The 25306-nt window shown below is 43.0% G+C and overlaps 1 protein-coding gene across 2 annotated transcripts in view; it reads right to left on the bottom strand.

Annotated features, from left to right (window-relative positions):
• Positions 1-25306, bottom strand: part of SLC25A13 (solute carrier family 25 member 13) — a 168548-nt gene that overhangs the window by 39761 nt on the left and 103481 nt on the right. The window contains exons 10-13 of one of the 2 annotated variants that reach the window (XM_037046438.1): positions 21033-21117; positions 20418-20576; positions 8186-8238; positions 5905-5985 (exon numbers count right to left, since the gene is read on the bottom strand). In XM_037046438.1, coding sequence (XP_036902333.1) covers positions 5905-5985; positions 8186-8238; positions 20418-20576; positions 21033-21117 — 378 coding nt within the window. Of the gene's footprint in view, positions 1-5904; positions 5986-8185; positions 8239-20417; positions 20577-21032; positions 21121-25306 lie in introns of both variants that reach the window. The other variant, XM_037046437.1, reaches the window with a different exon arrangement.

Raw genomic sequence — 25306 nt, 5'->3', positions numbered from 1 at the left:
AGGCTGCTCTATGGCCTAGCACATAAAGATGAGGCTCGCCAATGAAATTTCCTCTCTTGATAATTCAATGAAAAACAAAATTGAGCAACTTGAGCTAATTAGCTGGGGCTGAAAATGAAAAGAAGCTGAAGGTCACACTGTAGGGGAGAGAAGCCAGATGGCCGGCAAGAACACAAAGGTAGTTCTTGAGGAAGTCAACACCACGAGGAAAACACGAAATCAGCAAAGTAAGAAGATGCACAGAACGCTGACAACAGCAAATCCTGGCAGGGACACTGAGAAAGAACTCTCGTTCACTGCTGATGGATGGTGATAATGGGGGAGGCTATGCAGGTGTAGGGGCAGGAGGTCTATGGGAAATCTCTGCAGCTTTCAATTTTGTGAACCTAAAACTGAAAAAAAGAGTCTGAAGGAAAAAAAAAGGTGCAGAGAGATGCCAAGTCTCTGTGAGAATGACCAAGAAGGCGAAAAGGAGAAAATGGAGAAAGCAGCCAGTTCCCAGAGCTGCCTCAATTCTCAAGGGCCTTTGATTTCATTTCATGTACACCCCTCAGGTAAACTTTCACTCAGTTACTATACTTTAGTTTCTGCTCCCTGCAACCAAGAGCAATCTGGAGCAGGAATGGGTTCTAGGACCAGAAGTAGATCCTCAGAGAAGACAAGGGATTAACTAGCAAATCTTCATGAAGGAGAGGGCAATGAGGATGCTCTTGTCCTGCAACACTGCTTACTGACCCTTCCAGTAGCAGATTCTTTGCTATTATTCTCATGGAGAGGTAGAGTACAATTCTCTTTTTTTGAATCTAGGCTGTTATAGGTGGTTTATTTGACCAATGGAATCCAGAGTAACATTCAAGGTTAGATCATAAGAAGTCTTGCAGCTTTTGCCCCGAAGTCTTAGAATGTCAGCTTTGGGGAAGCTCCTTCTTCAGATGGAATTGCCAAGGTTTGAAAAGCCCAAGGTACAGACGCATAGCAGGTGATCTGGACAACAGCCCTGGCTACTCCTGCCAACAGTGAGCATCACCACCAGCCACAGATGTGAGCCGTCGTAGACATGCATCTCAGTTAAGCCTTTAGGATTCCAGTCCAGCTGCTATCTACCTATAGTAATACAGGGACACCAAGTAAGAAATACCCAGCTCAACCCAGTCAACCCATAGAACCATGAGAGAATAATAATAAATTGTGGTTTGAATCCACTAAGTTTTAGGATGACTTGCTATATAATAATAGATGACCAGAACACCTCTTCTCTTCAGCGATAGAGACACACTGCTAAAATCATTCCCATTAGGAAGGAGGGAGGGAGGAGGGACAGTAAGACAGAGTAGGGAGGCTTACAATTTTAAATTTGCTCAGTATGGGACATGAGTTTAAATGGTAAGGCTGAAGAAATGACTGCAGTCTAGGAAAGAAACCTCAAGTTATGAAAACTTGGTTAAATAAATAGATGGTTCCAACTGTATCTATATAAAATCCTATAAACACACACATCTCTAACAGACATACTCACTGTTTGCCACAATGCAACATCTGAAAATAATATTCCCAATTACTATTGTTTTCTGACAAGCAAAGCATAAGCTGCACTAATGGGGAAAAACACAAAGGCACCAATGTGGGGATACTCTGAGTTGTTCCTACCGCACTGGGTCAGAATGAAGCATCCAAAAGCAAACATTTATATGGCTTAGGGATACACTCAAATGTTTTTTAAAAAGTGTCAAGACATGCATGAAAATGGAAAACACCAATTTCAGGGTAGGATTAGCTGTTGGGAGATGAGCTGGGGGAAGCTACTGGGACAGGTACCTGTGGGGCTCCAGCTGCATCCATCAGATCTGATGTCCTAAGTTAAGTGGTGTGCACATGAGTGTCTGTATCTGTTTTTCAAAATTAGAAAGGTTAACTGGAACTAAGTGTGATGCAAAATAACACGCATAGTAAAAACTCGCCTTAAAAATGGTATCTGACACGTGCTGTACAAACAGGCACAACAACGTCATGCATGTGGGAAACACCATCGTGATGAAATACAGGCGACAACAGAGGCAAACTTACATGCCGGGGACGGCAGTTAACATTACTCCTCATGCCGTGTTCTTCCCAATGGTGATATTCTCACCGATCCCTTTCAGCACCAGTGACAAGAGCATACACATTATTTTTCCCACTTAAAATGAATATAAACTCCCATAAGCATTAGATACATTTACATATACACACACAAATGTGCATGCATGTGTGTGCAACTCAATGCAAAAAATACAGTGGGCCTATTATAAAGGACTACTGTTCAAAAAGCAGGTTCACTTATTTTTCCAAACATTATTACAGAATACCATTATTTTTATTGGTATGCAGATAATTTTTAATAATATGAACTTTATAAGACACAGGTTTATAATTTTTGACATTTGTTTTTCTGGTGGATGTTATTTCATTTCTTTTTATTTCAATGTGATTTTGTGTGCCAAATAAATTGATCATCTTTTTTAAAAAGAGATTTTATTTATTTATTTTTAGACAGAGGGGAAGGGAGGGAGAAAGAGAGGGAGAGAAACATCATTGTGTGGCTGTCTTTTGTGTGTCCTCCACTGGGGACCTGGCCTGCAACCCAGGCATGTGCTCTGACTGGAAATTGAACCTGCAACCCTTTGGTTCACAAGCTGGAGCTCAATCCACTAGACCACACCAGCCAGGGCTGATCATCATTTTTATATCTTCCTTGAAATAAGTCACGGCATCATTTATGTTTCCCTATCCGATGATCTTAAGATCAAAAGATCACAAACTAAAGATTCCAGTTTCCTTGGGATTTCAACCTGCTATTTCACTAGATGCACAGAACACAGTCAACACACACTAATTTTATTGAACTAGGGACTACAACCTGCAGCCCATGTGGCATTACAAGTTATTTTTTTCTTAAAGTAACATCAACACAGCAATAACAATGTACTCAGAGATACTGTGAGTTTTCAAAGTCACCTGGAACCTCATTGGAAGTGGGTAGTGGTGACAGGCCCTCTGCACTCTGCGGCATGTACTGAGAGCCTCTGTCCTCACTGACAGTGGTTGCCAGTCCTGTCTCCCTACAGGGGCTGAGCTCTGGACCCAAGAGGGGAAGGATGGAAAGAAATCGAAGGTATGTATATTTTGTGCAGAGACGCCTAAGGGTCCACATCTGTGTCAAAACTCCTACAGCTTCTAACCTTATTTAGAAAACAGAAAACAAACTTATGGAAAAGAACACACACCACAAGAACCTTTCAGAGTTAAGAGTTTCTAAGTTCCAGTTTCAGCATTTAGTTTCATCTTGAACTATGCTGAATATATCACTACTAGTCAGTATGAATCTATAAAGTGAAGTCAATTTTTCACAGTGCTCTAAATTAAAACTAAATATGCAAAAGATGAACTTAAAAGCAGATTCACCCTTTTCTATATCAACAAAAGTATTTTTAATCACTCGTTATATATATTATATAAAAATAAATGAATGGATTAATTTTACTACTTTTCCTTCAAAATCTTCCTCCAAATTTACTATAATTTTTGTTGTTTGTCTAAAAAACTATAAAATAAAACATTATGTTATTATACTATTAGTTGAGCTAAGTGCTATAAGGGTTACGAGACAAAGACCTCCCTGAATATTTTCTGTTTTCGCAGAAAAAAGATTATAAAACAGTAAAGACCTTCTTCAAAGAAATGAGCAGCTTTGATTACAAGTGCAAAAGTCAGCCAAGTGTACTAATTCTCAGTAATAATGAAGCAAGGTGACCTCCCCAGGGACTTAAAAGTCAACGCCTGGAAATGCTTGGGTGAACTAAGAAGGGCCACTGCCCACGTGACACAACTTTTCAAAACCCTTTGTCTTCCCAACTAGACAGACGGGGCTGTGGGCTCACAGGGCTTTCTAAGGAGTGTGACCGGCTCGGACGATCAGGGAACCTCTGCCAGAGCCAGCTGAGAGAGACGCTGTTTTTTAAAAAAAACAAAACAAAACACGATGAAAATGGATTCCTCCCTCCCACTCCTCAGAGATCTAGGGGCTTTGATTGTGTGCTCCCTCCAGGACTGCTTACCTGGAAAATAAACTCTTACTTCTTAAAGCCATGACTGAAAAAAAAAATTAAAAGGCAAAACAGGCGACCTGAAACACTGAGGACCACTGTCTCCCAGATTTTGAGATGAAGGGTGGCAACCCTCATTTCGCAGATGTTTTAAGTGGCCATAAAGCCCAAGTAGCTCCAATTTTAAGCCTGTGTTTAGATCAAGTGTGAAAAGGGGCTGCACCTCTTCACAGTGACGAGGCACCACTCCTGATACCAGTCTGGGCTTCGTGTTTGAAACGGGCAACCGCGCAGGAGAAACCAAGACCACCCAGGGGAGATCGTACGTGCCACAACCGGTCTCCTTGGCACCCGGACCCATGTGCAGGCAAAATGCTTTCATTAAGAAGAAAATAAACCTCTAAATCATTGCCAAAATCTGGAGCAGTATCACATAATTAATTTCACATTTTAAATTCTTACCGAGATATATAATCATGCATTTTCAGCAGGTTTAAAACCTGACTTAGAAAAAAAAACCAAAAAACCCCAACCCACCTGACCTACTAAAATGCCCTGCTATCCCAGGCCCCTTGGAACAGCCTGCAGGCCAGGCTAGATGCAACCTATGGATATGCCGGTTTGAAGTTAGAAAATCGAGTAAGTCAGGTGGAAATCATAGTTGTTCTAAATGAAGAAAAGTTTTTATAATTCCTAACGTTCTTTTTTATTATTGTGTGTGTGTCTTTTTATTTAGGGTATTAAAGGCTGCCTTTTTCATCCTGAATGCTCCTAAAGTTACAGGACGAGGGGGTCCTACCTGGCTGTCTATGACAGGTCAGTGATCAAACGGAGAGGCAGGCAGTGGCCCAGTCCCACCCATCTCCTAAGAATTACCGGGGCCAGGACTTCTTAGCTCCTGCTGTGTTCACAGGACCCTCATTCAATGCCAGACAGGACAATAGGCCCAAACAAAGGTTTAATATTCCCAGGTATTTGCCCAACTTCTAATCTCAACAATTCTTAAGATTATGTTATAAATACTGTTCCCTGAATAGAGCAAGCTAATTAAGAAATAAAAGTGACCTCATTTTTCTTATAAAAACCATAGGTTTAGATGAAAAATATACCAATATTGTATTGCCCTAGTGATCAAAGCCTGTTTATTTAACCGACCTTAACTGGAAATAGCACCATTCTTTGTACGAGGGTTCAATTTACTCAAGAGTGTTTACATTCACATGAGCAAACCTGTACATAAGGTAAAACAAGACATGTTTTGCTGAGCTGAAGAACAAGATGCAGGTTGTCCGTCCACATAGAGAAATCCTCATTCCAAGCGTTGCCGACAAAGCAGAGCACACCCAGCCAGTTATTTCCCAGGGTCCTCCCCACAGAGGCACTGGGAGCTTGAAGAGCTACCACACTTAGGAGGTAAAGCAAAGCAGAGAGCCATGGCTGCCGCCTTCAAACTACTCGTTGTAGTGCCTGACCCCGCAGAGGGTGCCATGAGGAAACAATGGACGAAAGATTAACTTTAGAAAAGGTTAGCGAAGATTTTTCAAAGGCCAAACATTTCTGCCCCAAATGACTTCTATTGCAGCACCAACCGCAAGCAATGACAAATTCAACAGGCATGATGAACAGGCAATAAGATCAGAAACATTTACCCTTCCACCTCAGGGATGGCTCGCTGGCTAGGAAAAGGCGAGGTGCCCTAGTAGACTCTGCCTGGTACAGGATCTGTGGTTGAACAGAAGCCTTAGTCTGCACTTGTTCACCACGGTGGTGAGACGCATGGGAAGCAAATCTTTCAATGCAGAGATCTGCAAAAGGTACTTACACAGCCTCCGGCAAGAATTTCTGCTGCAAGTGGGATCGAACCGTCTTTGTGCATAAATTTATCCCTCACAAAATCATTCACCTTGAAGAAAAATATTTATAGAAGCTGATGAAAAATATAAAGAAAGTCATTAAACACACATAAGTATACATCAGGAAACACGTTATTTTTTTGTCACTTTAAAATTAAAGTCATCACAAACTAAATAAATTAAAGATCTTAGAAGTGCTCTCGCTGGCACAGATGTACTTTTATAAAGGAAAAATATATGAGGAGGGACCCCTAAAAACCCAGAATTATCTTCTGGAGGGTGGGCCTCTGGTAGTAAACAGTTCCCCCACTAGGTGAGTGTTCTAGGAACCCATCTGTATCAGTGCACCAGCTGGTGTTGTTGTCAGAGGCTGCATTTAGCTTGAGTGAATTTTTTTAAGGCTCTTTCAACACGTTTGCCCATTTCACAGTGGGTGATTTACGAGTGCACCTGCTCACACTGCACTGACCATTCAGCAGTTTTTGACCAAAAATAGCATGTCCTTGGCATCCCACCCTCCCTATTCACCCAATTTCACCTTGACCAACTTCTTTTTGTTTTCCTAGATGAAAAACTCATCAAAGGAAAAAGTTTTATCAATGTGGAAGAGGTGAAACAAAAAAACGGCAGAAGCACTAAATGGTATCAAAATCAACGGGTTCCAAAAACGGTTTTGAGAAATGGAAAAAAAAAGTCTCAATAGGTGTATTGCATCAGGTGGAGAGTACTTTGAATATGACTGAAGTTTAAACATATAAAAGTAAATACACACTTTGTAATAAATAAATTCTGGTTTTTGGGGTCCCCCCTGATGTGGTCTACGGGTCCCCCACAGACACGCATATATGTGTCTATGTGTGCATGTTTGTGTATTCCTGATATTTCAAGGATAAAACAATTAAAATATTGCCCTGACTAGTGTGGTTCAGTGGCATCATCCTGTGAACTGAAAGGTTACGGGTTCGATTCCCAGTCACAGTACATGCCTGGGTTGTGGCCAAGTCCTCAGCTGGGGTTGTGAGTGGCAGCTAATCAATGTTTCTCTCCCTTCCTCCCTCCCTCCCCTTCTCTCTTAAAATAAATAAAATCTTTAAAAAAATTAAAATATCAATGACTTACAAGCCTATAATTTAAGTATGCCTTGTAATTATAATAACAAAAAAGAGAGACATATTGACAATAGAGACAAAATGAAAACATACTTTATAACTTAAAAATTGCTTTATAGGGTTTGATTAAAAATAACTTTCAAGTCAGAATTCTAGCAATACTTAATCTAAAATAGCACTCATTACTGAGACAAATTTGGCTGAGCAGACTTCTCAACTTAGTCAAAATTCAGTTCCTAAAAACTTACTCAAGGATTCTCAAAGAACATTAATAGCATTAATTAATTAATTAAGCATAATAGTCTCAAAATAGTATTCATTATAAGCAATTTTAAGGATCAATCATATGTTTTTGGAAGATAAAAGCCAGAAAAGATGCCCCACAGGCATATAATAAGATGGTAAAAGGAAATTCCAGGTACAAAGGATACAAGGCCCAGTTGAAAAGTGGAGCTTAATTTTCTGAGTCCCATGCCCTTGGTGACATAAGTGCAGCATCTACCTGTTCCACAGACACTCACTGAGTACCCGCCATCTGCCAGACACTGGAGGAACCATCTCGTGAGGGGCCGGCTTCAACGCCTGCTCAGGCCCCTCAACACACGGCTTTAGCAAATGCTTATAGGATGTGCCCTGACCCTGAATTCTGTAAACAGCAAGGTGTGAGTGAATGAGTGCAATGCTCTAGGGTCAGAAAAATCTGATCCTGAATTCTGGTTTTCCCACTCATAAATAATGTCAGCACAGGCAAACACTTAAACCCTGTGGGTCTCACTTCCCTCGTCTGTAAACTGTGGGTCATGCTTTACTTGAGGTTAAAGCAATAATAGCTGATAACACATAAAGTACCAATGAGCTACTTTGTTGGAGGGGATGGAGCTGCTGTTGCTGCCAGTACTACATCGGTGAGGATGACGACAATGGTGACAACCACCAAAAGCCTTTGTTCAAATGTATTGTCACATTCTTGGATGGTCAGTGTTGAATAGGGAGAAATGAAAAGCTGTGTGTGGTGGGTGCTGCGTGTTCGAATCCGCAGCTCTGAGGAAACACAAACCTGCCGTTTCATACACGAATGTCTACTAGAGTCCTGAGTGTGTGCAAACGCCGTCAATAAGAAGCATCAGCTCAAAAGACTTACTGTAAGTTTTATGGCCTTCTCTGGGGCGACTCCCAGTAACTGTGGCAACAGACCTAAAAAACAACAGAAAGTAGAAGTATATTAAATAAAATTAGCATTAACTAAACAAATTAACAGCTCTAAAGAAGGGATCACCATGTAGAAACTGGAGCGATCTTTGCGGCGATTTTCTGCCATTACCTTTCATGAGAATACACAACATGGAAAGTTGAAGTACTAATTTCCAACAGCCACATCAGGCCCGAGCAAATCCCTTCTCACACTCTGGATGGTTTGCACACTGAGCGAATCAATAGCATTAATGATCTAGGAAATCTCATTCCACAGCAAGTCTGCTCTTTTCCCTCCTGCCTCTTAAATGAGTGAACTTTCGTGACTACATTATATTTTTCTAACACCCTCCTAATCCCTCTCCACCCCTACATGCCCACAGTTCAACCACTCGCTCGCTCAGCAACCATGACGCAGTGATGAGCACATGACAAACACCGTGCTTGCTCTGACAGGTCTCAGACGGAGGGAGGGAGAGGCCTTTCTGAAGGAGTAACCACTGGGGGAAGCTGCATTCCAGGGAGGGGAGCAGACAGGGCAAAGGGAGCAGAGTAGGGACAAGCGGGGTGCTCACGAGGAGGGTGGACAGCAGTGCGCCCATTGCAAGAGGCCGGCCCGGGAAGGCCCGTGCACTGCAGCCACACTGCAGGCCAGGGCCCTGAGCCTCACATGTCCTGAAGCAGGTGAGAATTGGAGGGTTTTGACCAGGAGGAGAGTGATGTGCTGATTCATCGTTTTAAAAGGCCACCCTTGCTGCTGTGTAGGAAATAAACAGGACACGGTGGTGTTCGGTGTGGGGGGGAAGGGTTCAGGAGAGGAGACTGTGATGCCAAAAAAAACTGGGTTTGACTGCAGTGGCTCAGCTTTTAGCATGAACCCCTGGGCAGAAGGAGGGAGCCTCTGCAGGGTCACAGGTCTGGGCTGAAAAGTGAAGGGCTCCGCTTTGGACATGTTGGCCTGAGTGGGAATCAAGTGAGAATCAGAGCCCAAGGCGGAGGCGTGGCCTTGGACAGGAAAGGGCTGCTTCTAGGGGAGGCAGTTGGAATAGCCGTGGACCTAACATTTACACTAAAAAGATGTTTTCATTTGCCCTAAGAAAATAAAATCAAAGTCAGATGCCTTTTCTTAAAAACTCACGGGAAGCTAACCTGGAGAATCAGAATATATTGTTCCCCATGTCATAATGGGGTCTTTGAGAGGGGATTCACAGTGTTGTCCTTTCTTAGTACAACGTTGTAATTCACTGATACAAGAAGGTCCACTTGCCACCTCTCCTGAGAGACCAGCCATGCCCGCACCGTCTTCCTGACACAGCAGCCTGTGGCTGAAAAGTCACTAGGTTGAGGGCTGTACGTATCAGCCTGTGGATACATTTCACTGAGTAACATAAGGTTTCAAACATAATGGGAGCTTCTTGAAAAGACACAGATGTGACACCCCGAGCTTCTTTCTCACGTCACAGCACTCTGCTCCCACTGGGTAAGGCTCCGCCCTTTCATCCAGGACCCAAGCATCCATTCACCAAGGACCCCACCACACCCCAACGCCAACAAGACAATGAAAACACGGGCCAGCTGTCTTCATCATCTTCCTCGCTCTGTTGATACTGTTTGTCTGTGCCTGTGGCTCTTCAAAAAGGGGGAACTAGACAGGCCAACGGAGCTCCATGTTTTACAAAATGAAAGTAAGCTCATTCACTGTGGAACTAAATGATGATGGGCATGCTGATACAAACGAAAATTTTCTTAAAAAAAATAAAACAACAGTTAACGCATCGTTTATTGTGTTTCAGCACCATTTTAAGCACTTGACTAACTCATTTATTTAATTCTCGTAACCTCCCTACACAGTGGAAACTGGGGCTCACAGTGATTAAGTAATTTGGTCTAAGTTCTCCAGCCAGTGCCCCTCCCATCAAAAATCTATGCGTATAGACAACACTCACCTCTGGCCTATGTCTAGTTGTGGAAACGGTATCTGCCTCTCACACCCGGACTCGCCTGTTCACTTACATAACCTAGCTGGACCCCATGAACACTCGAGTTGACCATGTCTCCCTAGGCAGACATATTCTGAGCCTGCTCCCCGCCGAGCGCCAGAGCTGACCGGACGAGGGGAAGACACCTAACAGACACGCAGCCAATGGTCTCCGAAACCTGGGCCCCGTGGCCTGGTTCCAAAAGTGCAGGCAGCCAGTTGAGGGCATGAAGGAGTGCTCAGAGGTGATCAGCCAGTCAGCATGGAGGCACAGCTGAAAGGATACCAGGTGGAGTGGGGAAAGCAGCCAGGTGAAGCCACGTCTGTAGTAATGCCATGAGGAAGGAGAAACCACGAATACAAAGAAGAAACGGGTTGGCAGAGAGAAGAGAGTACAGAATCAATGGAGGCAAGAGGGAGAACACACCGCCTATGAAATGTACGCAGGTGGGGAAGCCAGCCTGGACCATCTTCCGGTCCCACTGAGGCCGGGTTCCACTGGAACTCCTGTCCTGGCATCCTGATAAGACCTCTGCCTTCTTTCCTTCAAGGGTGACTCTTACCGAAAGCCCCCCATGCTCTGGCTAGCTTGAGTAGACCTGTGCTCTTCGTAAACTAAATGAAGCAAAACAGCACAGAAAACGTGAGCAGGAAAGCATCTGGGCAAAGCCAGTGCTCTTACCCAAGGTAAGCACGCTCTCCTCCCAAACTTCACTCACTCACCATTATGTTACTTCTACTATATAATATGAGATAATAGGATATCTATAACATGATAAGAAAGGCTTTATTATTACTTTTTGAAAGCACAACATTCATTTCTACTAGAAAAATGCAGGGATAAGCTGTTTAAACTACATCTTAACATTTACAATTGCCATTTTGCGCTCCGCATTCAGGTCAAGTGCCAAAATGTTTCGTTAAATATTTACTTTGCTAGATGTACTTTTCTCATCGTTAAATTGTAGACCAAAACCATGGATGGGTTGCAAGCACTGTGATTTAAATGATGATCTCTTGTCTCTGTAAGGACACCGTGACAGTCTTTTTCAAGGACTAATAAAAACCAGCCCACAGAGCCGAATGACTCTAGTGCTTGACATAATCACTTCAGCCAACCTTTCACGCTACTGAGATTTGTCTTTCTCGCTATAAATTTAGTAATGCACTGTGAACAGCAAAAACAAAACAAAAAGGAAAAACATGTATTTAAGACTAAATGCAGGGCAGCAAATATTTATTTGCTCAGCAAACATTTACCACATGCCTTCTGTGTGCTTGATAGCTTGCAGTGAACATGCAAGATGTGTGCCGTCCTGGGAAAATTCTCAGTTTAGAAGAAAAGGGAAGCCTAGGTGTCCATGTGCGCCAGAAAGGGGGTAAACGACCTGCAAACAGAGTGGTGAGGATCACAGCCTGGGGACATCAAAGGACTATGGGACAGAGAGAGAGAACCACTTGTTCTGCCTGCAGGAGGGACAAAAGCATGAGAGGGGAGATACCTGACCTGGATTTTTAAGGATGAGCTGAGATTCAGTGGAGAAAGGAGACATGGCTGGACGGGAGGGCAAGGCGGTCCATGCAAAGGAAACAGTACATGCAGAATGTCTAGATCATGGCACATCCGGGCCAAAGCAAGATCAATGGAAGCTACGGCTGGACCACAGACCCTGTAACAAGTAACAGCAGCAGGGATAATGACGACAGGCAGTACTTGGGGGTACTGATTACACCCCAGGTACTACTCTGTGTGCTTTATGTGAATCAACACAGTTAATCCACACAAGTCCATACCAGTAACTCATGTTGTGTTATTGTTTCCCTATCAACAGACAAAGAAACTGAGACAGACCACTCCTAATGCTACTCCGTTGTCAGATGGGGGGATGGGGTTTAACCCAAGAGGTCTGCCTGTAGAGGAGCTCCTACCTAGTACACTGTACTTATCTCCCAGGCCACACTAAGGAGCTTGAACCAAATGCTTTAAAAGTAAAGAGCAAATTTCAAAAAGTAAAAGAGGCAGGAGATGGCAAGGGCAGAGATGGATCCCTGGCAAGGAAAGTAATTAGGAGGTTGAAGTAATATGATCAGAGGCCCCCAAGTTTCACCATATTAACTGTGTAAGTTCAACTCAGTAAGAATGAAACCACAGCACAAATCCATTCCTGACACCTGGGCCAGATGTTGGCACTCAGGCAGTTACTGGGTATGTACTGTTCTTGTGGTGAGCCCCCGGCTCAGCAGGGAAACGAAGGTACTGAGGATGACAGTCTGAGCACCCCTAAAGCTGTGGGCCTTGACACCCTTTCTCCTGGCCCAATACCCTTTGGGATGCATCGCATTCTGCAGGACAATGAAAAGTCACTGAGATGGGAATTGCAATAACCCTCCTGGGTCCTTGACTTTGGAGGGAGGAGGGGTAACGTGGCTCAGTAATGCCTAAAACAGCCCGTCTCGTTAGGGCACTTCAGCACGATTGCACTGAGGTCTAAAGCCCATGTATGTTTGACATCTGGGGAACTCAGCAGAAAAATTTGGCTTCTAATATAAGATGTTTCTGTTGGATTCTGGAAATTCATTTTAACCATTAGAAACAAAATGGATGTGTGTGTTGTTTCTAACTTGTCAAAACAGCAGTCTATTTTCCAACTGCCTCAAATGAAATTTATTAGTGTGGTTAGTTTTCTAATCTTCTCATTTTAGCTCAGCTCCATCAGCACATATGGCAATGCTTCCTTGGCAAACTTTACCAGAAGGCTGCTAATGCGAGAAAAGATTTACAGGGTACAATATTAATACAGTATTTTGTCTTCAAATTTCGCAGGGGCGAGGTATAAATCACACTGTCCCCTCTGATTCCCGCCCCTTGTGCAACACAGGGAAAACGGAGTTGGAGGTGTGGGGACTGGGCCCCCATCGGGAGCCTTCAACTTGGCTGATACCGTACCTCCAAGGGAGCAGTGTGCGGGATTAGAGGGCTACTATGCCATTATTTACCTAAATCCTTTTAGGAAAAATATTCTAGAGGCTCAGGGTTGAGAGACACTATGAAAGAAACTCATTAACGAAGCTGGCCTGATTAAAAGTATTTATTTCCAATGGTTTGCAGTGAAAGGAGAGGCCTGGAGCACGGGCTCTGGAGGCGGCCAGACCTGTGCTGCACCTCGGTCGGCACCTACTTCATGCCAAGTGATCCTGGGGATGCTCAACTCTGGGGTTCTCATTGGTAAACCAAGGATGCTAATTATGACTCATTGGTTTATCATCATAACTAAACGAGTGTATATAGAGTCAGAAAATGTTCACAACCTAAATTATGTATTAAAAAATGTGATGTTTCTTTCTGCCTATTTGTTTAAGGTACGTCTTTGATTCTCTTCTTGCCTACAAGATGCAATGCAGCCTGAATCGTGTTCCCCATCGAGAACTGCATAAGGAGTACAGATCGTCTCCGACTTACGACTTACAACTTGACCGTGCTCTGGGAGCGACACGCATCCAGAAGAAACTGGCTGGGCTAAGCTTGCTGCTTGGTAGGTCAGGTGTGGTAAATGCATTGTTGACTTATGATATTTTCTTATGATGGGTTGATTGTGACACAACCCCGCTGAAAGTTGAGGGGCATCTGTCCCCAAGCAGTAAGGGCACCTCTGGTCTGATAGTGTCTAGTGGTCCTGCCTCCTCTAGGCAAAGATAAGGAAGTAGCACTGACATAGCTTCTGCTATATTTTTAAGCTAAAATAGAATGTTTTCGTTAAGAACAAAAACATTTCTCAGCCTGTGATGCTAAGCAACTTTTTACAATGTAATTTCTACTGAAAGGCACAAGAGCCAGGTGATTAGGAGCACGGAGCCTGGCGCCAGGCTGCTGGGTTTCCATTCTGACTCTTCTTCATTGGCTGTGCACCTGTGGGTGAGTTACTGGATCTCTTTGTACCTTAGTTTCCACATCTGTAAAATGGGGACAAATGCAGAACCACCTTCACAGGGTAGTTTTAAAGACGTCCTCAGAACAGTGCTAAGTATGTAGTAACTACCATACACTGGTTTCTCTGTTGTCACTATTTTATCTTCATCATCATTACCATCATCATCGCTTTCCTCCTCTTCCTTCATGGAAACTGGCTAAGCAGCTTGTCCCAAGTCGCTATTTGGTGCCCAGGCAGCGGTACTCAGAGTTGAAATCATGTCCAATTCTACACTCAAACCCCCTAATGCTCAGCTTTTCCCTGTTCACTCTAGTGGGATTACTGCCCTTACTCCCTTCTCTGCTCTACAAAGGCATTTCTTACACCCCAGACTTTCTAAAACTTCTCTCTGGGAAGTTTCTCCCTGTTCCCAACTCACACTGGGTTAGCATCTTGCACTGGCTGGCCTTTTCACACGACAAAAGGATGGTGGCTACGTGTGAGCATCCGCATCATGCCCCCATCTCTCTCTCCAGGTCCTCAATATTAGGACCTTTAACAACACTGAAGGTACTGGATGGTAAAGCCAAGCTGCAGGTTATGACCTGGTGAACGGGCGAGAGCCCTGGACCCCACTGGGCACGAGACTCAGGGAAAGCAGCAGGTGAGGAGCCAGGTTGATGGTCCATGGCCCACTGCACCACAGTGTAGTGGGTGTCCCAAAGGACCATGCTGAGCGAGACAAGCAGGAGCAGAGATGCTGAGGGGGAGGTTAGGCATTCAGGCAGGTGAAATGGAGGAGAAGGCATTCAGGGCAGACAGGGGCAGCTTTTGGTAAGGGAGGTTAAAGCGTAAGCTACCCCATTCCTACAGCTACAGCCACAGGCAGCACTTTTTGTGTTATCTAGTTTCAGCCCAGAGGCAGCCGCTCCGATGTTAAATTCTTACCCTCCTGACCTCACTGTTGAGGCCACTACACTTGCCCACATCTTCCCAGAGAGCCCTCCTTGCTTTCAACATCAGATTAACCTCCATTCTGGGGCTATCAGCACTCTGCGTGCCCTGCTCGCAGCTTTTATTCCTGCTCCTGTTTCCGTGGCCTTCTCTCTTCACTTGCATTCTCCCCTCCCTCCGCCTCCTCCCATCTGTCTGTCCACTTTGACTCATATTGCCCCTAGGCAGGAGGTGTTTCCACCCTCCCAACTACACTATCCCCTTTCACAGCCCTCACAGCAATCCAGTTTTCCACCCCAAGGTGACTGCAGTGGAGCTGGGGAATGGGGGGTCGGGGGGCGGGGGCAGGGGATGAGGCACAATGGCAGATATTAAGATTTAAATGCTTGTTTATCCGGGTTACATGTTTTACTCAAATGGTCAAGAACTTTCTGTGATCTTACTTAACTGTGGCACAGGATGCCTCTGGGACCCTGAGTTTACAGCACGATCATGGTCCAGAAAAAAACGAGTGCCTCTCACTCCTTCTCTGCCCAAGGGTGGGGGTCAGGGGTGGTTCTAGAAGGACAGGTCACGGGAAGAAGGATGTGCCTTCTACACCTGCTTCTCACTCCAGTCTAAGGCAACGGTCAGAGTCCTGGTTATCTTCTCTTCTATCTAAACTATTTCCTTGATGCTAAGTTTTAATGTTACCCTTGTTTTGGTCTCACCAGCAGTAGCAGCTGGTTATAAATAATCATTCCTGAGGCCTGGAACTAATTTGTTCATTAATCTTCTCTTTTCCAGGCTACGTCTAGTTCTATCTTCTTGTCACCTTTCCCAACTTTCTGAGCTCCCCACTGTCCTCATAGAGTCCTCTGAAGCCTCGGACAGCACCCCAATCCCCCCTAATGTGAGCTAGTGTTACTTTAGCCTCCCATTCAAATGCCCTGCGCTCAGCTCCACCGGCTCACTATAGGTTTCTGGGGGTTTGATCACCTAGCTCATGGGCTGTCCAAATCTCCTGTTCACTTCTGTTTGGTCTCCAATCACCAAATATCGGCCTTTTGATTTTTTCACACCTTAATACCCTCAAAGAAAATGTGCAGAAATTGGCCAAGAAGACAAAACTCAAACCAATCCATTCTGTACTCATTAGAAGCTCCGGTGGACACGCATGAAACCCATAACTCAGTGAAGTTCACAGATTCACTGTGGTTTGTTCCAAGATGCATGGGTTCTTAAGTTATGTGAAACAGAGTTGTAGAAATGCTAACCTTTTTATTTTGGTGCTAGAATTTTTTAATTTATTTTTATCCACAAGAATTATGCAAGAAGGAATCTCACCGTGGATCATACTATTTAGATATTCCCTTCTATGGAACCATTAACCACAAGAAGAAACTTGGGAGAAAATAGCTGTCGGACAAAACTTCCTTCTAGAATGCACACATAGCAATAACTTCCTGAGATATCACCACAACATCCTCTAGATGTCACCTTGAGAACATTCCAGGACAGAAGATGACGCTTTTACACCGCAGACGACCCAAAGTAGACACATTTCAAACTTGCACTCCTGGATCAATGAGCTTCTTAATAAGGCTTTTTTTTTTCTTTTTGCCAATTATCTCAAAGATAAAGTAATGCTCCCTAGTAAGTTGAATTCATAAAATGATCTAATCTCTCCTCTCCCTCTAACAGAACCAAAAATCAAAACCTTCTTTAAAAAATATTTCTCGTGGATCCCGATTTCTCTTGAATCCATCTTTCTCCCCAAGGTCCTCCCCAAAACATTTTTCAATTTCTAAGGCTACTCATCTCATTACCTGAAGCATCTAAGGGAGTAGAGTGAAGCAAAGCTCAAAGGCAGAAACAGTTATCCCTGGAACGTTAAGAGCATTTAATTACGGATGATTACCCAATCAATTGTTTTTCTTTACTATGCCAAGTCTAGAGCAGGCCAATAACTGACTCATTTGGTCAGGCGATTCATTCAATCCAAATGAGCTGTCAGGCAATTCATTAAGGATTTTAAACACCTGAGTGCATTAAATCACTCTGAAGACTGGGGAGGAAATAGAGAAAGACTTTTACAAGTGACTTCAGAGAGCTCTGGATTATCTTGGGTGTTATTTTTCTTCATATAGACAGGTTTAGCTTGGGGGCCTGATTTTCCAAAATTATAGAAAAGCCAAGGAAAGTCAATCACTTTCAGAAGTCTTTATTATAGAGAAGGTTTACAGATTCAGTCCCATAGGATTTCTAAGGGGATCTTTTCTAACAACCAAAATTGAGCCCCCCCTAAATCAGAGACTTCCAGAGACCAAGAAACACAGAGATATAAAAAATAAGACCTAACTAGCCCATCCTCTGGGCTAAGGGGCACTGACTCAAACACGCTCCTTGATTATGACTGGGTGACTTCCAGGCCTGTGTGCAGACAGATGTTGGCCACAGGCCGAGAAGGGGGAGAGAAAAACACCTAACAGGGTTCTTTAAAAATAACCTTCACTCTTGCAGTTCCAGGAGAACTTACTTCTAAATGCAAAAACAGCTTCCCTTTAGAGATCCGTATTCTTTTTAGAAGAAGAAAAGAGAAGGAAAGAGATGCTTATTAACCTTATTATAAGAATACACGCTGCAGTGACCTTCTTTCAAGGCCAACTGCCAACTTTCCCCCCAAATATACATAAAGATAATGTTAAAGTAGGGAAAGGAACTTACTTATGCAGCATTCCCAAATCACACTATTCAGGAATTATTAGCAATTACATATGTCTTGATGCAGAAAATTACATGTTAAGCAAAATTCCAGAATAGGAAAAAATATGCTCACTATTTCGAAACATGTTTATTAATTAGAGACGCAGTCTGACACTGTCTCAAATGTTGCTTGGTGAAGCATTAACAGCAGCGATTTTAAAATCATAAATATGAAACTTAACAGTTTTTCCCCAGGAATAATAAAATTTTTAAACAATAAAAGTACATTTAATGAGAAATCTGTAGTCCAAGAATCACATGTAGGGAGTTTCATATCTTGACACACCAATGTTAGAATACGGATTCTCAGACATACTTCAGGTCTTTTTTGTCTCTGTCCTAACTTTCTGCTACCAATGACGGTTTCCCATTTCCATCACATCTGACTCTTGCCTGATGATAAGAATTGACACATAGTTATGTACAATTATTAGTCATTTACATTAGTTATATACAATAATTAATTAACGATTATGTGCAAGGCCCTAAAGGGAACTGGTCTCCCACCACCCAAAAATAGGACTAAGCCATTTATGAAGCAAGATTGTAAATCATTGTTTCATACTGGAACTGTCAATCATCACTTTACCTTCAAGATCCAAATCACAGGACAGAGTTAAACAAAGTTTTATAGTACATCTTTTGTTTTAAAGTCATCTATTCAGAAAAAAATCAGGGAGAAATGAACATATGTGACTTCCAGAACAAATCTTTTTATAGTCACATCCTACTTATCATCTCCTGACACAGAGCCCCGAAGGGCTCTGGTACCCAAAACAGGTTAGAGAAATGTCTATTTCTAACCCAGGGATGGCGGAGCCGCTGCCTCTTTGGTGTTCAGAGTGAGCCTCAGCTTCTGCTGCTAGACAGCTCACTGCCCCTCCCCTGAGGACTCAGTCGCTCCTGTCTCATAGATGTAACGACTCCAACAGCACGAGGTTTGTGGGATGGCCCCTATGAGCTCAGCACTCAGTCCTCAGGTAGGCTTTAGGCTGTTCTGTCCATGAGGTCAAGAGGACAGGTCAAGGAAAGGAATTCGGATGCAACCAAAAGTCAAGATCTGCCAGGTGTGGTCAGAGACTTGATTCAGAAGAGACTCCGAATTAAAAACAAGCCAGGTCAACACAAGGACAAGACAGACACACAGCAGGACACAGATATTTCTCACTATTCTAAGGACGCCCTTGACAGTTAATCCAATAGCAAGGAAAGGCCATAAAAGTCACCTGTGAAGCAACCCCAGGACTCAGACATCTGTTTGACTTGAGGTGCAAGCTCTCCCTACGGAAAACAACGCGGGCGAACAGGTAAGGTGGTCACCTTTGCTTGAATCACTGTGAATCAGCAACTGTGACATTAAACTTGTACTACTTGGGAGACATTTCATTTGGCAGGTTTGTTGTCACCAGGAGGGAAAAGTATTTCAAATGGAAGGCAGTGACCCTGTAAGGGTCATCATCAATCACCTGGGGTCAAAGACCTTCCCAACTGTCAGGAGAGGCCTGGGGTGAAAGAAAGAGGGCAAAGAAAAGATCAAAGGGCCTTTGATGGTGGTCATCTACTGCACAATAGAACCTGCAAAATGGAACTTCTCTGGAGTTTGAAACCTCCCAGTTTCCAAGGTGAGAGATTTCAAGAAAGGCCTGTTTTCCCCCTTTTCTTTTCATCTGGGAGCTTAAGATGAAGACTGGAGTCAGCAGGTGGCAGAAGAGGCCTAGAGGCACCAGTTTACCTGGCTGCCAGCTTCAAGGTCTCTCTTGAAGAGCACCAAACACGATTTTCTTCTTCTAGAGCAGGCAGTGGTAGGGAAAGGAGGGAAGACCCCACCGGCTTTGCAGTTGCTGAATAACAAAATGGCTCAGCTCGAACTGCCTTGTGACTCTGTGGTTTAGCTGATGCAAAATCAATCACTTGGGTTTTTTCTCTTTGTAGACAGCATGCTTCTTTAGGCCAAAGCCAATAGAAAAGCAGTCGGGTCCATGGGATTTTTTTCTCTGAGTGGTGACACACTCTCTAAGACTGCTCTCCTTGCTTAATGAACCTGAGATGATTAACAGAGCAGCTGGGTCCAGAAGGACTACCTGGCTAAAGCGGTGTGTGAGCCAATTCCAAGGGGCACAGAGTTAGAGGCAGGGAAGGAGCGGCTGGAACTCAGAGAGAGGCAGTACAGGAGGGCTCCGCTGAGCCCGTGGTCACCTGTCTGGTGGACTTTTCCGTGGCAGGCTCCCGGAGACTCATTAATCCTAGTAGGCCCTGTCCTGTTCCCAGGATGCCTTTCGCTATTAGCTGGCGAGAGGAGTTATTTCAAGGACACGAACAATACGAGCCTTTTAAAAACTCGCTGAAGATGTTTATAAACATAATTATTTTAAGAAATAAAACACACTACAGAGCACTATAAATGGCTTTCAGATTACGGGCTGTTTCGATTAGCCATGCCCTACATGCCCCGAGCCTATCCCATTAGCATGGGTAATTGAGAATCTGCTGTATTTCCATTTGAACACAGTCTACCTAATACATTTCAGGCACTCAGATGGAAAGCCAAACTTCTGGCTATTATTTTTCCTTACAAGAATTGAGCCCATGGCACTAACCTCTATACAGTCCAAAGAAGCCTTCGTAGCGTAGAACTTTCTTAAAACAGTCAAAGCTGTTTTTATACATAAGTTCTCCCACAAAGGAGCCAGTTGAGCGTTGGTTCTGCATTCGAGTTTTGACAAGGTCGATAGGATACACGGCAGTGGCTCCCACGGCTAAAATCAAGTAATACAAACATTTCAGAAGGAATTAAGGTCACTCAGAGGAAAGGGGGAGGCGGTTCAAGTCAAAGAGAAAATCGATAAAAGGAAAAAAAGTAATTTTGTACGTACACTTTTAAAACTGTACTAACTTTCTATACCCTTAACAGTTATGAATTTTCACTAGAACAAATGGAAAGGTAAAGGATGTTACAGTTTTTAAAAAGCACACCCCCATAGTCTAACCTCATTATTAACCTGTCATTAGAAAGCCTATCTGCAGATGAAAAAGAGAAAAGAGCCATTTGTAAGTCCCTGATCACATGCAGATATGAAAAAAAAAGTTCTCTTTGCTCTTGTCCCATTCCCTAGATGACAGAAAGTTTGCCTTTAATATTTCAATATGGAAAGCCAGAGGAAAAAATAAAAGGAATAATAAAACTGACACATTTGCACTCATCCCTCACTTACCTCCGGCAACAGAACCCAGTCCAAATCTGTAGGCTGACTCTGCAACTTGTAGGAGAATTGGTCGAGATGAATCGCCTGAAGCCTTCTTCTTTGCATGTGTGGGGAATGGAGAGCAGAAAGACGGGAAACAGAAAAGCAGACAGAACAAAAATGAGCACATGCTATTTAAAAAAATTACCCACTGGTTCCTAAATTTATGACACAAATAAAATGTCAAAGTGGGAAAGTAGGGTTAGATTCACTAAGTTTTGATTAATGAAAAGTTATTATTGCTGTTACTGTTTAAACATCATGTTTTGAAGGTAATGAACGCCATTATGTACTAACAACAATGTTATGAATCTATTTTCAAATGCTCAAGTCTCGTTAGTGATGAAGAGATATAAATTCAAAAATATTAATGAGATACCATTCTTCATCAATCAGATTGGGAGACTAGGGGGTCTGTTTTTTGTTGGTTTTTTAATAGTGATACTCATTCTGGCTAGAGTTGATAGAGACAGAGTTTCTCAAACCTGGTGTTAAATCAAGTTTAAACTTAAGGGAAACTTGGTAATATTCATCCAATGCCTTAAAAGACACATAACCTCTGACCCTGCAGTTTTACTTACGAAAAGTTAGGCAAAAATAATTGTGTATGTAAATAAGGATCAAGCTATAGAATGCTGGAAAGCAGTACTATCTTATAAGAGCAAAACCTGTGAGAACAACCTAAATGTCCAATAATAGAGGAGTGGTTAAATGTAATGATATAGCCTCAAAACAAGATAGTATGTCATAAAAATGATGTAGTAAAATATTTAATATTAAGAAATGTTCATAAGGTATTATAAATGACGATTAAAAAAGAATATGGTGAGTAGACAGGTATTCAATACAATTCTCTTTATATTTTTAAATATTTGAAGTATTTCACAATCTTAAAACATGTTTTTTTATTAAAATTATTTGTGGGTATGTATATACACATAAAATAATACTAACATTTTGGATACCTAACTATCTGGAAATATTAAAAATGTTTATAGTGGTTACAACTAAGTGGTTGTATTATTGTTATTTTCTACTCTTGTTTCATCTATCATTTTAAAATTCATATTTCAGGCCAGTAAGTGGTCTGTCTGTATTCTCTGCCTATATAAATCCAACAGCAAATATATATATATTTGGCCTGTCCAGAAGGTATCCAGCCATGTAATATAACAAATAGAGACATTTATTAAAGAAGATACAAGATACAAGAAACATTATACATAAGACAATGATGCCTCAGTCCCCTTCAAAGTAGGCACCTTGGGACCTCACATAGTTCTCCCAGTTGCCATCAGCTGCCCCATCGTATTTTCCTGGATTTCATTGACAGTGTGAAATCTCTTCCAGTTCAAAGATGATTTTAGTTTTGGGAAAAGCCAGAAGTCACAGGGCACCAAATCTGGGCTGTAGGGGGCACTGAGTCACCTGGGTGATTTGCTGTTTCACAAAAGAACTCTGCATGAGACGTGACGCACGAATGGGCATGTTGTTGTGATGAAGCTGCCAATCAGTTGCCCACAGCTGTGGGCTTCCGGATCACCTCAATAGTTTATGTGGAAGAATGTTCAAGCTTAATGTAAAATCTGCTGCAGATTTGTTGCTCTACTCACTCAGTCACCTTGTATGTGATGGCCACACAGTACACATGCTCACTCAATGGCTTCTACCACCCCCACTGACTAGTACAGTAAAGTCATCATTGTTCACACATGTGCGTTCCAGTCCACTCTCCTTGGCTGCCAGGTTACATCGATGCCATGCAAACTGTTCTCATTACATTAACTATGGCTGGATTTTTTAAGGACAGACCTCGTATACAGAGTTGTCAAATGAGGGTGGCATATAGTTAGTGCTTATAAATACTCGTTGAATGAATAAAAACATTCAATAAAATTTGTATTTTTCAAAAGCCACAATAATTAAAATTGGTGAACAATGGAAATAATTACCAACCCCAGCCATCAACCCACTGAATTTTAGTTGCTGTCAATGCAACACAATTCTAATACAATGAGATAATTTGCAATCTCCTTCAAAGTCATTTTGCTGAAAATAGCTTTCCACAGAACTATGCACTTTCAAGAATGTGAAACAGTCCTTCTGTAAATTGTAAGGGGTGTTTCCAAGTCTATCCCTGTACAGATGGACATCAACAGTGACTTCATTTTGACAGACGCAGCCAGAAGAAAGGTCCAGTTTTATTTACATGGATAAAAATACACAATACGAATGAACAGACAGAACAAAACAAAACAGACCCATAGGAACAAAAACAAACTGGTGGTTGCCAGCAGGGAGAGTGGGAGGAGGATGGGCGGAAATGGTGAAGGCGAGTACAGTCACTAACAGTGTGATAGCTGTGCCTGGTGACTGAGGTGACCAGTCCAAGTGTGGTGAGCACACTGTCAGCCAAGTACATGTCCAGTCACCATGGTGTATACCTGAAACTACTAGAATGTTGTATATAAACTATACTTTAACTTAAAAAAAAGATTAAAAATATGCAATACTTAGAAAGGTTCTGATATCAAAATAAATCAAAATAACAAGTGAAAATACTCTGGAAATAATGAGGCGGGAGGAACCTACCGCTATCACTAAGTCTTCATTTTAGAGACAAAATAAATGAAACTCCAGGCTTTTATTGAACTTTTCTGAAGCTAGAAATGCAGCATGCTTGTGAAGCGAGAAGAGATTCCTACCCCTGTGCCTCCGTGCCTCTGCTGAGAGTGGGCATTGTTAACACCGACCCATGGGGCGGGGGGGGCGGGGGGGGTGACCTCCACTGCTCGAGTCTGTCAATGCGGCCAGGCCCACTGAGGTTCACAGAGTACAGAATATTCCAGGCAAGACCACTGTGAATTGCTCTAACCCTCGAAGCAGCAGCCAACCATTTCCCACCGTAAATCCCATCAGCCTCCTCTAACCCTTTCACGACCAGTATCAACAAGCACCCCTCGCAAACTCTCAAAAACTGCAGAGGGCCTGAAGGCAAACTTGTGGGATACTACTGCCAACCGGAGAACAGGAGTTAAAAAAAAAAGAAAAGAAAAGAAACCCCTGCTTTTTTTTAATCCTCAAATCTCTACAACCACTAGTAGCACAGAGACACTGGTGAGCAGTGTTTAAAATTCAAAGGGAGGGGAGAGCTACATTGCTTCCACCTCTGCACACAATTATACAGTTCTCTCTCCTGCACTCGGGGAAATCGGCTTCCTCTTTTAACAGCGGCCAGCTGGTTTTCCAGAGGTGCCTAGTTAGGATTTACTGAGCACACACCCACCACTTTGAGTAATATGCTGCACACAGAACTCGCCACTGCATTCGAGTGGGAAGGAGCTGAAAGGAGGGGGGTCCTGGCTCAAGGCCTGCCAGTCTTAAAAATGTCGCCCGCATCAACCCATTGTGGTCAAACTGGCGTCTCTGTACAGACCCAGAGCTCCAAGCCAAAAACTGTTAAGTCTCACAGGATTCGGAGATGGCTTTGCCTTAAAGGATCTCTTTTTCTAAAACGACGCTTGTCTGTGAGTAGATTTATTTTGTAAACATCATGTAAGCACAACCCACCCTATGAAGGCTTTGATTCTCTAATCCCGATCTATAGAAAGTCGAGCAAGAGTTAAATGAGGAGGTCCTCGTGTCTTAAGTTTCTGACTCCCAAACTGCAAGAGATTGGTTTCTGTTAACCATAAAATAAAATTTAGCATTCCTCAAATTGTTTCCACATAACTTACGAATCCTTTCACAGAGAAAAGAGGTCTAAAAGCCTTCGAACTACGACTCCAGACTAAACAAAATTATCTCATTTTGATATTCAGAAACATGCAGGGCACGGCAGCGAGACAACGTGCCGACAGGGAACCTCTCTGAAGGGTGAAGACGGCTCTCCTTCAGCAACGCCACGAGCCACTGGGCTGGCGACACCGAAACAGGACTTCTGCCCCGCGTCTCAACCGAGATCTAGGGAAGAGGAAAGGGTCTTCTCCTTATTTTGGAGGGTTGGGATTTCAATGCAGTTAGAAAAACCACCTCATCTTTTGCAGGGGAAGCAAAAATGTCAACTACCTGTTAATCAGAACATCCCTAAGTAATTTCTCCTTTAAGCCCCATGAAATTGTCTGGAACTTGGGTGCAAAATAGAAAAATGGTAGGTCAGACCAGAGACAGAAAGACAGCTGCAAGTGAAAAGGGGTGAGAGGCAGCCTACTAAAGAACACCGGAAAGCAAGTGTGCTTTCTGCC

Source organism: Sturnira hondurensis, unplaced genomic scaffold (assembly GCF_014824575.4).
Source record: "Sturnira hondurensis isolate 20B ecotype Veracruz unplaced genomic scaffold, ASM1482457v3 Scaffold0005252, whole genome shotgun sequence".
Taxonomy (NCBI): Eukaryota; Metazoa; Chordata; class Mammalia; order Chiroptera; family Phyllostomidae; genus Sturnira; species Sturnira hondurensis.
The sequence above is the reverse complement of the archived record's forward strand: the minus strand, read 5'-3'. Positions and strand labels throughout refer to the sequence as shown.